The sequence below is a fragment of the Acomys russatus genome, chromosome 6 (assembly GCF_903995435.1).
Source record: "Acomys russatus chromosome 6, mAcoRus1.1, whole genome shotgun sequence".
Classification (NCBI taxonomy): domain Eukaryota; kingdom Metazoa; phylum Chordata; class Mammalia; order Rodentia; family Muridae; genus Acomys; species Acomys russatus.
The window spans coordinates 51,145,350-51,161,833 of NC_067142.1; the positions used below are offsets into that span (position 1 = coordinate 51,145,350).

The window sequence follows — 16,484 nt, forward strand, 5'->3', positions numbered from 1 at the left end:
CTTCTCCTGGCTTTACTTATCTCTTACTCCAGTATGTTAGCCTCTGTGCTGTTCTGCAAATGTGACTGGCACACATCCATCAAAGGGTCTTTGCACTGCTGTCCTGGCTATGTGGGACATAGAAAACCAGAAAAGAAAACCATTCAGCTCATTTCTTTACCAGCTTCAAGTCTTTGCTCAGATGCCATCTTCCCAGAATGGGCCCATTGAGAGCTTCATTTAAAAGTAAAAACATTTTTACCATTTCTCCACACAATGTTTTCTCCACAGCATCTCATACTCTATGACTTATTCTATATGCTTGCTATCTGTTCTGAACTTATTTCCTTAAGATGGGAAGTCTACAAATGTAGGGGCTCTGCTGTATCTACAGCATCTACAATAGTCCTGGCATGTAATAAATACTAGATAACTTAATCATCATAAGTTTAATGTATGACTCTGTAAATGCCTTTGAGAGGAAACATAGGCAAGAAAAAACCTTTACTGGGAGTTGTAGAAACAATATCGCCTAATGTCCTTCTTCCCTCTTTGAAGAACATGGAAATAGGATGTGCGGCCAGGTACTTGGGACCAGCGAGGGGAAGTTATAGCTTCTTGCTAAGCACCTGCTACCTTGTAGCCTTCATAGGAAAGGGGGCAGACTTCCTTCCAAGATCTACTTGTCAATCTTTCTGTTAAACGTATATGTCACACAGGTCTCAGAATCCAAGCTTCACCTGTATGACAGGCTCATGCACAGGAACGGGGAGGTACAGATGGCAGATGGGGGAATGTAAAGAAAACTGTCAATTTCAAAGCACGAGTGAAACTGGCTCGAAGTGGTCCCAGATGTTAGCTCCCTGATCTCAGGTCAGCTCCTAGATCAGCTGGTTTACCTCATTATTCTAGCTCCATGAGAAGATCACGGCTCCTGCCACTCATCTGTCAAGCAAGCTTTGACAGACATCCTCCTATCATGAAAGCATGTGGAGGAAGTGATGGAGGACGGATGACTGGCGCAAAGATTAGCTATGCTCCCTAGTCTCTCATGCCACAAACTGCGATGTCTCCTGTAGATACCACAACAGCAGAATTACTTCAAAGAAGAAAATGGTGGCTTTTTCATCAGTCCTGGGATGTGGTGGGATTTTTTTTTTTCCAACATGCTTGTATATCACACACTGCGCAAAAGCTCAATGAGGCAAATAGTGAACAGATGTTAACAAATTTAACAAATACTAACTGTAGAAGGCAGGATAAAAGACAGCTACTGGTATATACTAATGGATTTCTGAAGAGTGAAGAAGGTTCTCACGAGGCACCCAGACTCTAACTTGCCTCTTTTGCCAAAAACGCCTGTAACACCTTCAAAGACATCTTCCCTCACAGTGGCTCAGAGCAGCCTGTGCAGAAGCAGGCAAACTACAAAGCTGGAAAAGCAGCCCAGCTCCAGGAATTTCCACATGCACCTCTGTATCAACAGCAAGTGAGAACAGAAGTAAGCCCAGATACAGACATGAAAACAAACAGAAAACCTGGACATTCATAGCAAAGACCTGAATAACCGCAGATAGGGACTGAGAATCTCAGTAGTCAGAATATTAACCCTAAAAGGAAGAAAACAGTTGACAAAACCAGCAGTTAGCAATAAAACAAGAATGACAAAGAGGAAGAAAACTCAGGTTAGAATCACAAGAGTGTTGATTTTCTTGGCCACGTTGTAAGAAGGAACCAAACTGAAGCCATTTTTTAATAAAATTTCCATTTTGAATAGGGGCCAAGTAAAGTTTAAGTTCCCAAGACCTGGGTAACTCACATTCTGCTTCGCAGAAAGAGACTTGTATGTGGGTAACTGATATCCTGCTTGGGAAGTTGAGACATGAGCCCTAGGCAAGTCACCCCCCCTCCCATAGTTGAATAACTCAATCAACGGGAAAAGGATAAGTGCATCACAAAGACACATTCTTAAGGAAGCCCCCATCCCTAGATCCTGATTGGTGGAATTACTCGGCACAGATATTTGTGGATTTTAGGCTTAAAAACTCTCTACCGTTCTGACTCAGGTCACAGTTCAGCTCCCAAGTCTTTTCTGCGGCCCTAATTGATATCGGTAGCAGCCTGGGTATAATACATTTTTGTCATCTGCTTAAATACTTACTAAGATGACTGTTCAAAGAGGCAGTCAGCTCCAGAGTCTGTGCTGTTGCCCCTGACTGGTCAGTTTTTGCCACCTAATTCAAATAAAGATCTTCCTTTGCTGGACTCTTGTGACTGCTTGGACTGTTTTGGATTTTCAGGCCCCAACAACATCTAGTCCCAGTGAAGAGAAATAAACGTTTAATATTCAAGCCAAAGAAACATTTGCTGAGTGAACTGCACTGATCAGGGAAAGAACATGCTGTGTTGGAAAGGAACACCTATCAGGTTTGGGATAAATAAAATCAATTAAATTAGTAAGTGTCAGAGAGAGCTTGTGAGTTGAGGAGACCTTTGGGAGCTGTAGTCCAAATAGGTAGAAGCAGCCAGCAGAACTGAACTGTTTTGTATTCTTTCTACACCAGGAAGAAGGGGAGCCAAGAATACAGTTGGAATTTGACTGAGCAGAGTTGAAATGTTGGTAGAGACTAAAGTAACCTTGAGGAAACTCCTCATAGCACTGACAACAGGTCCCTGACTTATCCCTTACCCTTAGCAAGGTAATAAGAGAAGACACACACCAACGAGGCTAGGCGTGGTCAATGGCAGAATGATGTAAGGCCACCAGAGGTGCTTACAAAGAGTCTGTATAGTGGAAAGAAGACAACAACCTTTGCGTTTGTCCTACTTGGCTTTAATTGTCATCTGAGATGGGAATCTCAATTGAAGGACTGCCCAGATTGGGGTGGACTATAGGAATGTCCGTGAGGGATTGTTTTGATTATTGATTGCTATATGAGGGCCAAGCCCACAATGGGGAGCACCATTCCCTGGGCAGTTGCCATAAAAGAAAGCTAGGCAAGGATGGGTCTCTAAGCAATCCAGCAAGTGCCTTCTACTTCAAGTTCCTGCTTGAGTTGCCACCCCAACCTCTCACAGTGATGAACCATGTCCTAAAAGTATAAGCCAAATAAATCCTTTTCCAAAGTGACATGCTTTTTCTCATGATGTTTATCACAGAAATAGAGAGGAAACTAGGACAGCATTTTAGATAAAATATTTAAAATGAGCCCTCATGCTTGAGAGCTCTTTTTTTTTTTTTTTTTAGAATATGATATCCATAACTATGGCTCTCTTGCTAGTCTGACTATAACTAGGGCCAACTAGTCTTGCGTACTTTTTGCAATCATTAAAAATAAGGGACAATGGAATGGTAGATAGAAGCTCCCTTTTCTCAACTGATGAAACACAGATGAATTGGATCATACCAGAATGAGAAGGAGCAGGAAGTTGTGATGGCTGTTTCTGGTCATTAACTTCACTATCCGTGGAATTAACCAAAACCCAGGCAGGTGGGCACACCTGTGAGGGATTTTTCTTAATTAAATTGCTTGATGCAGGAAGACCCACCTTTAATCCAGATAATTTGGAGCTGGGAAGATGCACCTTTAATCCAAGCCACACCTTCTGGTAGCAGCATATATAAAGGACATGGAAGAAGAAATTTTGTGATCTTTGCTTGCTTACCCTTACTCTTTCTGGCAAGTCCATTCCTTCAGTGACATTTACACCTACTTCTTTGGGATTCTAGTGTAAACTGAAGATGAGCTGAGACATCTAGCCTCATGGACTGAACAACTACCGGATTATTGGTCTTTCCATTGTTGAATTAGCTGGACCACAGCCTGTAAACTACTCTAATAAAATGCCTTTATATATATATTTATCCCATCAGTTCTGTTCCTCTAGAGAACCCTGAGTAATACAGAAGGGAAATCAATATATTAATGTCTGCATTTATTAGAGGATTTCAGTGTAAAATAGCAATACATGCATACTTTTAATATTAAGTTGATCAGTTATTCATAGTTAATTTGATAGTGTATGTTAAAGTTATTTTTGTAAAACTTTGTTTCTTATAGTTTCTCTTTTAATTGGGCTATCACACAAGTAATTGAGATTCTTTTATATTTGTTTAATAGTAAGCTTCACAGCACAATAACTGAGCAGTTATCACTCTATTATTAACACTCTAAGCTAGTTTGGTTGCCTCATAACATACATCTCAGAGATACTTTCACTTTCCTTTTTCCAGTTCCTCTCCTGATCTCTCCTGGACTTGTGTCCTTGGCTCAATCCTCTACTTTCTCCTCTAATTCCTCCTCCTCTGGCTGGCAGGAAGGCCAGCCCTATTCTCTCCCTTGCTCAGCGATTGGCTATAAACTGCCATATTGGCATGCCAGGGGACAATTGAGGCAGGAGATTCTCAGAATAAGAACTGCACCCAGACATGGGAGGTACAGAAATCAGAATTTGAATTACACAATAACCTTATGACTACAGTATATAAGTAGCACCTGTGTGCATATACATTTTGCCATCACAGCATCTAAGTTTAAATTACATAAAATATTCTTGAGGGAGGAAGAGGATCAAAACATTCACAAAATAAGCAAAATGTAACCAACCCATAAGTTCTCTCTCTGAACTTATACACTCATTAACAGCTGTGAGGGTGAAGGCACTGTCTAGCCAATCATGCTGTCTGCAAGCTGGCGAGGGAGCTTCAGGTATGTAGTGTCCATGAATTGTCACGCAGGCTGAGGTGGGATTTTCAGTGCTGCCTTGAGTAACCCATGCTCTTAAGTGACTCTTCACTCACTCACCTGCCAGAATAAACCCCAATGAACTCATTGGTTTTCCAAGGTTAAAAAATAAATCCTCAAGTATGAAACTTTTCTGCCAGTTTTTTAGGTGCTCATCTCCATGTTAGCCCTGACAATGGGTCTGCCAGGGAGAACAAACACACAGAAGCAAACACATGTTTCTCTATACCATTTCAGCTGTTATCTTACCCTCCTTTCCCCTTTCCCTTTCCTTTCAAAGATGAATAGCTAAATTTCAACAAATAGAAAGCTCGCATATTATAATTTTACCATAGTCAGTCCTATTTTCAGTGGTCCAAAGAGTCGGTCTTATGGAGCCTGCCCCGGCAATGACAGAAGGCCTAAGTAAGCAAGGTGTGCCCAGCTCCTCTACACAGCCCTGATTGGGACTTGCTTTATACCCCAGGTCCTTGCCCATCTAAGGCTGGTTTTGATGGCTCTCTAGAAGAATACAGACTATCTTTGTCCCACTCACTGAAAATTGAGTGCCATTGTTCTTTGACTTCTCCTGAATCAAGAGGCAGCTATGTACTTCAATAGACTATCACCCCTGCCTGTGGTGTCTGGCTCCATGCCCTGCTCCTAGCTCCAGTGCCTGGGAAGGTGTTTTTCTTTTCAGAGTATACAAGAGTTCTTTCTGCCTATTTGTAGCCAGATATTCTGGAGGAACCAACCTCATTGCTCAACCAGTTCCCCCATGCCTGGATCCAACCATCAAAGCTAGAAGGATGCTTCCGTTCAATGGCTAACAGAGAGAGGCCTGAGTCTGTGGCCTTAGGAACTGGTGTGATGAAAGGATTCAGAGGATCTGTAATTGACCTCTTTTCCTCCCTGCTTGCTTCATGGAGCAAAACGACAGGGGAGAGCTAGGTCACCGTCTCTTTGCATAGCCTCTATTGCTACAACTGACAGATAACCAGAGAGATGGGAATTTGAAGAGAGAACTGTGACAGCAGGGATCATGCCACTTCCCCCGCCCCAACTGCCATCTTTCTAGTGTTTCAGCACACAGTGCTAGATACAGAGCATCTCCTCAGTCAATAGATGTAGAAATAAGTAACAAATGAACAAATGAAGCAGTGTAAGAGCAATGAGTGGCTCATGCGTCCCCCTCCTGAATGCTTTGGTACCACCTGATCCTTGGTCAGAGGATTGGCAGATCACACCTGTATCCTCAAATGCAACACCTCCTTTTAGGCTTTCCATGCATTTATCACATCACTTAGGTGAGTCTACACATCTAATTGAAGTTCATCACATTCAAGGCCCCACAAGTGACACCAGCCACTGCAGGGCCAGTGCTATAATTTCCTGGCTAATCTTAGTGACATTGCCTCAAGGCAACCTTCCCATCTCAAATAGGAAATGCCTGTCCCCACCGAGCTTGTCTCCTCCTTCCTGCTGTCTCCCACAGCTAATAGGAATCCCAGAGCATCATCTGGGGTTTCTGCCTCATAGTGGTCTAGGACTTGCTGAGCATCGCCTGGTTCTGGAAAACCTCTATCCTACCCTCTGGGATGTTAGCACAACAGCCTGTAACTCTTTCCTGCTAAATTTCTCAGCTCTACCTTACTCATCCTGTATTAGTCATTTCCTGGCATCTGTAGAACATAGGTGTTGGACCTCCCATGGATACCAAAATCTGAGGTTTCTCAAGTCCCATATATAGCACAGTATTTGCATATAACTGTATCCAAATTTTCTTTGCTTTAAATCACTTATCTGTTACTTAAAATGACCAATACAGTGCAAATGCTACAGAAACAGTAACACTGTAAAGTTTAGTGACAAAGATGAAATTGTCTATAGATGCTTGGTGTAGGTACTGCCACCCTAGGGCAGATTACTTACTGGCATTAACCTAACAAATTGTAGAAAGTTTTGTACGCATAGCTGGTAGCATCCATAGATTAACTCAAAGATCAAGGAGACTGACTGCAACGGTCAATTTCTAAGTGCCTACATGGATAGGTTTCATACAATCTTTGCTCTCTGGGTATCAGGTTTCGTTGAGTCTCTCCCAAAGACACAGCTTTTCCTTTCACTTATCCTTCCAAAGACTGAATTCTGTATAAGTCACACTGGACCCAGCTAATAAATTTTGTTCATGTGGGATCAGATTAACAAGATTCAGAGATGATCAGAAGAAAACAGTGGGCACCTTGAGTTAAAGGTAAGTGAAGGGAGTATGCCTAAGTCAGATCGTGACTCCAAAGGCATCTACTTAGGCCACCAATGGCTGGAAGAAAAGACACAGAGGATACAGTTCTTCATAGGCACCTTCCCCAGTTGGTCTGCCCACCCTGCTCCCTTACACTCCATGCACAGCAAAAAATATACCTCTCCCCAAAGCTCATTACTGAGCTTGGACTCTGCACCATGCCTTGGATGGCTTATAAACATCAGACTCTGGAAGGCAGAAGAGACATCATGGTCACTTTGTCTAGCTTCTGTCTCCTTGCTGGAATCCCCAGCATCTCTGTCAGGCAACTGGACAGCTTTGTCTCATGCTCCAACTCAGAGCCTCCCCCAACAAGTCTGACCATGTGAATCGCCAAGGGCTCCATTCAAAGCACTGCTGACCAATTAGACAGAGCTATCCAAAGTCAGAATCTCCAGGGCAGGAGCCTAGGCACTCGAATTTTTAGGGAACTTTCTAATGAGTCTCACAATTAGCCATGCATTCTCTGGGCATGTAATGCAGTAGTTTTTGACAGTGGCTGCATATTAAAATCAGCTAGGAAGCTTTCAAAAATGTCAACAACAGGCCTTTACCCCTAGACATTCCCACTTAATTGGCCTGGAGTGAAGCCCGGGCAGTATAATTTTTAAAGCTCCCAGCTGACTCTAATGGGCTGCTGGGGTTGAGAACCACGGTAACAGCTTTCCAATCTGATGGTGGGCCCTTTGGGGACAGTAACTGAGAACCTTGCACCTATTAAAACACCTCACAATGCTCCCACTAGCATGTGGAGCCAAAACTTTCCACAACAAGGCAATCTGATTTAACTTGTTCCTTTACCCATTGACAGAACTACAAAGTGCAATCTACCAATTGCAATAAGACACATACATACTTCCACTCAGCAAAAAACTGAAGGTAGTGCGGGAGGGGCACATGACCTGCTAGGCCCTTCTAGGTTCTAAAGTTGAACAGAGACAAGCCCAACCTCTTCCCAGACTTTCCTATTCCAGAGAAACCAAAATAGCACCAGAACTCCACCGTATGCACCCCACCCCACCCCACCCCACCCCACATGCACCAGCTCACTCACATTGTACAGCACAGTGGTCCACCCTTCCATAGTGATGCACTGGAAGACAGTCAGCACAGCAAAAAGGATGTTGTCAAACTGGGTGATCCCGTCATTAGGGCCGATCCAGTCCTTACATTCATAACCGGCTGGGCAGCCCTGCACACCGCACGGGTGGGGAGGATCAAATCCCTCTAGAATACCTGTAGATATATTGGAGAGTGGGAGACAAACCACGTGGTGTTTAGCATGAACCGGAAATGATCCTAGGAAGCCACAAGCAAGCAATTCTCCTGCTGTAGACAAGACGCTTGGCCATCTTATCTCAGCCCCTCTCCCACCTTGGGCTCTCTAAACACCTCAGTTCACACTCACGTGCAACTCAAAATGCTTCTAAAGAAGTCTTTATCTTCTTCAGACCCGAAGCTCTACTTTGGCCTCAGCTGCCATGGAAATTCATAGGGCTGGTTTCCACAGAAGCCACCGAGGTAAGGGCAAAATCATGTTGATTTGAATGAACCTTGGTTTTCCCTAGGTTTCTCAGGGACAGTTGTAAGCCAATGTTTGCTTTATCTTCCTAGCGCTTTGCTTTTCAGGCATACATTTTTTTTTTTTTTTTTTATTCTTGTTACATCTCAATGGTTATCCCATCCCTTGTATCCTCCCATTCTTCCCTCCCTCCCATTTTCCCATTATTCCCCTCCCCTATGACTGTTCCTGAGGGGGATTACCTCCCCTTGTATATGCTCATAGGATATCAAGTCTCTTCCTGGTAACCTGCTGTCCTTCCTCTGAGTGCCACCAGGTCTCCCCCTCCAGGGGACATGGTCAAATGTGAGGCACCAGAGTACGTGAGAAAGTCATATCACACTCTCCACTCAACTGTGGAGAATGTTCTGACCATTGGCTAGATCTGGGTAGGGGTTTAAAGTTTACCGCCTATATTGTCCTTGGCTGGTGCCTTAGTTTGAGCGGGACCCCTGGGCCCAAATCTGCCTATCATAACATTCTACTTGTAGGTTTCTAGGACCCTCTAGATCCTTCTACTTTGCTATTCTCCCATGCTTCTCTCATTTAGAGTCCCAATAGGATGTCCTCCCCTCTGTCCCAGTTTCATGGTAAGTGAAGGCTTTCGTGGGACATGCCCCTTGGGTTAGTATGCAGATATAAGTGAGTATATACCATTTGAGTCTTTCTGCTTCTGGGTTAACTCACTCATTATGATAATTTCTAGCTCAATCCATTTATCCACAAATTTCGGGCACTCCTTGTTTTTAATAGCTGAGTAGTATTCCATTGTGTAAATGTACCACAGTTTCTTTATCCATTCTTCTACTGAGGGACACTTAGGCTGTTTCCATGTTCTGGCTATTATGAATAAGGCTGCTATGAACATGGTTGAGCAAATTTTCTTGTTGTGTGCTGGAGCATCTTCTGGGTATATTCCAAGGAGTGGAATAGCTGGGTCTTGAGGAAGCCCTATTCCCATTTTTCTGAGATAGCACCAGATAGATTTTCAAAGTGGCTGTACTAGTTTGCATTCCCACCAGCAATGAAGGAGTGTTCCTCTCTCCCCACATCCTCACCAGCATGTGGTGTCACTTGAATTTTTGTTCTTAGCCATTCTGATGGGTGTAAGATGGAATCTCAGAGTTGTTTTGATTTGCATTTCCCTGATGACCTAGGAGGTTGAGCATTTCTTTAAGTGTTTCTCAGCCATTTGATATCCCTCTGTTGAGAATTCTCTGTTTAGTTCCAAGCCCCATTTCTCAATTGGGTTATTTGCTTTGGTGGTGTTTAATTTCTTGAGTTCTTTATATATTTTGGATATTAGATCTTTGTCAGATGTAGGATTGGTGAAGATCTTTTCCCAGTCTGTAGGCTGTTGCTTTGTTCTCTTGACAGTGTCTCCTGCCTTACAGAAGCTTCTCAGCCTCATGAGGTCCCATTTATTAATGGTTGACATTAAGGCCTGGACTATCATGGTTGACATTAAGGCTTGGGCTGTCATTTTTGGTTTTAAACTAAAGATAAAGTAAAAAATCATTTGGAGCTTCTTTTCATAAAAACATGGTACTTATTCAGGATTCCTTAGCTTGTCCTTCACCACTTCCCAGCCTCCTCCTTGACTTTCTTCCTAGAGTATACTACTTAGATTGTGAAGAACAAACAAAACACAATGGGAATTGGGGTTTTGTGTATCCCATAATTCCCAAGGCACAACTGACAAGCCAAACTCAGAGCTCTCTCACTTCTGAGGGAGAGAGGGGGCAAATGTGAGGTGGAGCACACAAGGAAACTCTCTTTGCAGATCCACCTGGCACCCCCATCTGATTCTGGTCTCTGGGGTCTCTCTGGTCTATGGATCAGGGATACGTTCTATAGAGTATTTATTCAGTCCAATGGCTTTTGGTGTGGATTCTAAAAGCCCTCTATCCTGGATAGACAATCTGAGACCACCTATCTGAACCTTTCTTCCAGCTACAAACAAGGCTATGTGTTTTGCAATACAACTGCAAGGTAGACCTTTAAGCTGGATGTAACTCAAATATACATTAGGAAGTTTCTGACTGTAATTCTAGAGTTAGGATAGAGTATACCTTTTCAGCAAGGCTCTAAACGCCCTGAAATTATTATGCTCATGACCAAAGAGGAAAAGAAGTGGGAACACAGAAGACAGAGAGCAATGGCCTTACCTGAATTGTTCATGAAGCACGCTCGATGCAACTTGCCACTGTAAAACTCCAAGCCAATGATAGCGAACATGAGGATGGCGAAGAAGAGCAGAAGGCCAATCTGCAGAAGAGGCACCATAGCCTTCATGATGGACTTTAATACAATCTGCAGGCCTAGACAGGAGGGAGAGAAGGAAGCAGAGCCCTCATTCATTGCCTCCTGACATGATGGGCTTGTCCATCCTCTCCTAGGATTCCATGGGGAAAGAACCATTAATCCTGACATGATAGGTGCTATCCATAAAGAGATAACCAAGACAAGTCAAACAGAAGACTGCCATCACCTATGTCCCTTCTCCTTTTTCCTCTTCACCATTCCTTGATCAACTGCCTACATACTGCCCTCCTCTGTGTCCTCCATGATAACATATATTTCTTTCATGGATTAAATTCATTAGACTGAGTTTCTTACTCAAAGAGAATTAAGCCAATTGCTGCTAGTGTACAAATCCTACAAAATAGGGGCAAAGCTGATCCTTTCTATTACTCTCTCTCAGATTCAGCTCCCCACCCACTGGGAGAAGACCACAACACTGATTAACAAAGCAATAGCCTTTGACAACACATAGAGTTTTTACCATTGGGAAACTGAATCACTTATTTCAGCAGATAAAACTACACGTATATAATGATTACAATTATATTAAAATGCATGGGGAAAATGCATAGGGAAAAGGGAATAAAAAATACATCAAATTAACATTTACTTCAGAGTGATACAATAAGGAATGGTCTTCATTTACTTTCTGTTGTTTTCATTTCCTGATTTTTAAAAATTCTTCCATTGTTATTCAAATATAAGAAAATGTTAAATTTAGAAGGACAATGGTATGCCCAATTGTTGCATGTCCAGAAGCTTCCTTCCAAGAAGAACTCTTTCCTGCCTATCATACATTGTCTTACACCCTGGAGCCATTGAGGATACTGGCCAATCAGAAAGAAGAAAGTAGGTTCTCACTAGGTATTCCTGACACAAGCTTTAAGGGCCTCAGGACACGCACAGCCCGGAGGGTCCGCAGGTCCACGTGGGTGTTGAAGTGGGTTCCCGCGGTGGCCAGGATGCTGCAGATGGAGACACAAAAGAATCAAGGTTACCACAGCCTGTCTGTCCCCTCCTGTTTCATGGGGAGTCTGGGCTATAGCAGGCTCTGCCTGGAAAGTACACAAAGCTAGTGCCAGCTGTATGTGGGCGCACCTGAGCCTGGGTGAATCACCAGTGGCGTTGAGTGGAATTAAATATAGCCATATGGGTTTCACTTTGCAAAGGAAAAGTTACCATCATACTGGAGTCTTAGTCCCAAATTATAAGCAGAACACATGGTCTCCAACATAAGACCCACACCTGAACTAAGCCTGGTCCCTCACTTTGCTCTCTGCCCCTTGCAACATTCCTTTCCTTCCTTTCCTGCAACCAGGACCTTATGTTGTCTATTTCAAGGTCACATGTTCGTATCTCCTATTCTCTTTAGGGAATTTGTCTAGATTAACTTCAGTGAAGAAATAACTTATTCCCCTCCTCCTTGATACTCAGAATTCTTATCAAATAAGTAATTACACTGATGTTCATGATGGGAGCTATGCCTGTGGTCATTACACATTAGTAATGTGTTTTATAATTGTCTCCAAACCATTTTTTTTTTAACCTGGATGGGTTTTCTTTGCTTTTATTTTTTTCACCTTCTATAGCCACACCCAGGAACACACATGTACACACACACACACACACACACACACACACACACACATCCACAATAATACTATCAGACTGTGTGTAGCAAGTATTGAGACAATGCTTTGCATGTCACCTAACAACAAAGCAGGTACTTTGTGGGGATAAAGACACACATGTATTTGGGAGTGATACTGCAGACAGCTAAGTGTTAGAAGAACTAGGTTTAAGTCTTGGCCCAAAGGACTATCCACTTGATACAAATGACTCAACCTCTAGGTGCCTTTTCTTTTTTCACCTATAAAATAGAGGGATACAATGACCTAGTTTTAGATATAAAATTACACTCTGTGAAAGATGAAGACTGCTCTGGGCCAGGCATGGTGATGCATGCCTGTAATGATTACACTTATAAAGCTGAGCCAAGAGAACTGCAAGTTCAAGGCCAGAATAGGCTACTCAGTGAGGTACCATCTCTTAAAAAAAAAAAAAATTCTATGGAAACTGCAAAGTGTATAACTGACATTGTTTCTCACATGAAGATCAATGATATTGATTTAAATTTTGCTAGCTTATTCTTTGTTTTGTAAAATAATACCTTTTACCCCTCGTAACTTCTCCAAGATTAGCCCCTCTATTTAGAAGCAATGGGAAATGAGTCATTTGGAAAACTGCATAGTAGCAAGCATGGCTGATTTAACTATTCGTTAGTCTCTCTGAAAGACTTCAAAATATAGGCAAAGAGAACCACGTGAAAGGTCTTATGGCTCTAGGAAGCGGATACAAGACCAATAGGTTCTGAGAATGTCAGTCCAGGATGGCATAGTCAGAGAGATGGCTGCGAACACATAGCTTGCAGCTGACAAGCAGCCTTGACGCAGAGGAGCCCTCCCGATATCAGCAGCATTCAAGTGCACAGGGCTGCCCAGCTCACGTTAGGACATGGAGAGGATGCTCACACGGGATCGCGTTATTGGAATGAGTGGTAGAGACTGCTTTCAGCTTTGGAATTTTACACTTTGGACTGGGGAAGATGGCTCGGTATGTAAAATATTTGCATTACCAGTACAAGAACCTGTGCTCCAATCCCCAGAACTCGCGGTAAAAAGCCAGGTGTGGTAAAGCACACCTGTGAGCCCAGAGATTGTGTGAGATGGGAGGCAAAAAGCATGTGGGTTCCTGAAAGCCCAGGGGTCAACCAGCCTGTCTCAAACAGGGAGTCAAACATGCTTTAGGACCAATACATCGAAGTTGTCCTCTGACTTCCATACATAAACACCACGAGAGCTTGTGCTTGCACCCACACACACAAATAACACACACACACACTACATATATAAATATATTATGTAATTCTGTGCTCATACAATTAATAAACAAAGTACTCCTACTTTCATAAAGAACATGTGCTAGGCAAGGTTTCTAAGAGTTCTCCATCTTTCTTGACCCCGCAAGTCACATAACATCATCTGAAAAGAAGAGAGCACAGGGAGCAGCATCTCAGACACTATATGTGGTTCTAGCTTACAAAGTCAGAGGAGGACACTGGGAAGGGGGTGGTGTAACTTCTAGAGAGGAAAAGAACAAAGAGAAATGTAGAAAATAGCACTGAAAAAAATGACAGAAATAGACAAAAGGGAAAAGAAAGAAGAGAAAGAGGAAGAAACTTCAAGGATATGTGAAGGAAAACAGGCCCATTGCTCTGCATCCCCGTTGAACAAAGGCTGGACTCGACACCGAGTCTCCTGGGCTGCCCAGGTGCGAGACTCCCTTCTACCGTCTCTCACAGTGTGTGGAATCTGTTCTGCTCTGAAACTAGAGTTCTGTTTCCTAGGATACCCAAGTACTCAGATGTTCTTTCGAATCACACAAAGAGCTGCTGGAAGTGAAAATTTCCTCCCCAGGCCTGGGTATGACAGGTATGCTTTGGAACACAGAGGCAGAGGCAGAAGCCAGTCTTAAGAGAGGGCACAAACACACCACGGCAGGAAGCCAGGAGACTTCAAGAGAAGTGGTGCGAATGTGGAGATGCAGACAAGGAGGAACATAGGAAAAGCTAATGGAGAAGCAAGTGTCAGGGACACATGGAGGCAAGCTCACATGACAAAGGGCATATGAGCAAAGCTAACATGAAAAGACGGAGGAAAGGGTGTGTTATTTATCGCAGGGGCTCACACGGACATGTTCCCACTGCCACCAGCAGGTGTGCTCTTTACTGAACCAATTGCACACTCCCAACAACCAACCAGCCCAGGTCCTCAAGTTCTTTTGTGGCTAAGAAATGTCCTTTTTCTTCCAATGCAAGAAGATGATGGACAGAATTTTCAAAACATACATAGCTGCTTCTTACTTTCTATTGTTCACAAATCTTTGAGGGCCGGAACTTTACCTTGGCTCCCCTGACCACCTGTTAAAATCAGAAGCAATGGACTCACAGAGGGCAAAGTTAGTTAAGGAGAGGGGCCCTGCTCTGGCTCCCGTTAAACCTAATGCCCATCTCCATCAGTGCTTCACATCGGGGAGGAGTTTAGCATTCTTATCCACCCCTCTCCAGGCCTGAGCCACTTAATAGAGCCATCTGTACCCCCAAAAGAGTCAACTTCAGGGTCACCTGTATCCTCAAACCTAGTCACTAAACAGATGCTTAACGGTCTGAACCTGGTCTTCACGAACACATATTAATGAATTTGCACAGATCAATAACTGATAGAGGCCACGGATATCCCCAAGCTTCCCGATGAGAAACTTAAAATAGCAAAGCTGGGATACTACTCAGACATAGGTGTGCCTGAGCATCCAGGAGTACACCAGGAACCCATCCTCCAACATCCAAAGTTTGATGAGGATCTTGTAATACACTCCTAAGACTACACACCCAAGCAGGATCCCACAGGACAGGATGTCTTCCATAGGAACGATAGAGGGAGGGAGGGAAAAGGAGGTAAAGAGAAAAAGCTAGAAGCTTCCTCTCTAAGCCAAACCTAAGTGGTGATGTATATACAGCTCAATCAAATCAAATGCAGGGAGACAGGGGGAAAGGGAGGTAGGAAATGGCTCTTGACACTTCATGCAGTGGAAGAAATCACACAGAAGATATAATTACAACACACCATGAGGATTCATAACAGATGTTTAGAAAACACTGGGGTGGAAAATACATAATATTTACTATCTGCCAGCATTTTCAAATGTTATATCATTAAATCATCAAAAATCTCCTAATGAGACTGTTGTCTATCTTTGATTTCTATGAGAAAACCAGGCTCAGAAAAAGTTAAATGGCTAAAAGAAAGTCAGTTCCCTTACGACAGTTACGTCAGCCCTCATCCTGTTGTGGCATTTGCCTAGAAGGGCTCAGCAACACTATTCCAGTATGACTCCCAGTGTCACCATGTTCTATCTCTGAACACATAAATGAATTTGATTCCTTTCATTCCCAAGGCCACAAACCACCAAGTGAATTGCCATTTGTCCCTTTCAGAATGGGCCATCAGAATCCTCTCTGTATCTTTCTCCATCACAATAAAGTTGCCTTAATGGCAGGTAGTGCCTGCTGCAATATTTATACACATAAACTTGGACACACACACACACACACACACACACACACACACACACACACACACACACTTCAAAACCAGAGGACAGCCACCAAGGATAATAAGTTCAGTTCTGAGTTAATAAAAGCTTAAGCTCTCTGCTGTCCCAAGAGCCATATGTATGTGTGCAGAGGCTCTGCTTCCCATTTCTTTTCACCTCACAGGCACAGAGCTGATGGAAAATTCTGTTTAGAGGCGTACTTAATTCCTACAATCTCCCACAGCAGAAGGCAGATGACCAGAAATACACACAACACGTAGCACACACAGTCCAGTTCAGTAATTGTTCCGGGCTGGCTGTCACAGCTTAGCCTCTTCTCTAATAGTTTGCTTTCTGTTGTCAGCAGCTAAGAAGGTGGCGAGTGGACGCTGATATGATCCTGATGATGACACAGATGTCTTCCTAGCCATGGCAACCACAGTGGCACAGAGAAGAAGAAGCT

The 16,484-nt window shown here is 43.3% G+C and overlaps 1 protein-coding gene across 10 annotated transcripts in view; it reads right to left on the bottom strand.

Moving 5' to 3' along the window:
• The window catches only part of Cacna1e (calcium voltage-gated channel subunit alpha1 E), a 455,810-nt gene that overhangs the window by 203,175 nt on the left and 236,151 nt on the right, over positions 1-16,484 (bottom strand). For all 10 annotated transcript variants that reach the window (XM_051147601.1, XM_051147606.1, XM_051147600.1 and 7 more), the window contains 3 exons: positions 11,732-11,835; positions 10,735-10,887; positions 8,060-8,241 (listed from right to left, as the gene is read on the bottom strand). In XM_051147601.1, coding sequence (XP_051003558.1) covers positions 8,060-8,241; positions 10,735-10,887; positions 11,732-11,835 — 439 coding nt within the window. The remainder of the gene's footprint in view (positions 1-8,059; positions 8,242-10,734; positions 10,888-11,731; positions 11,836-16,484) is intronic.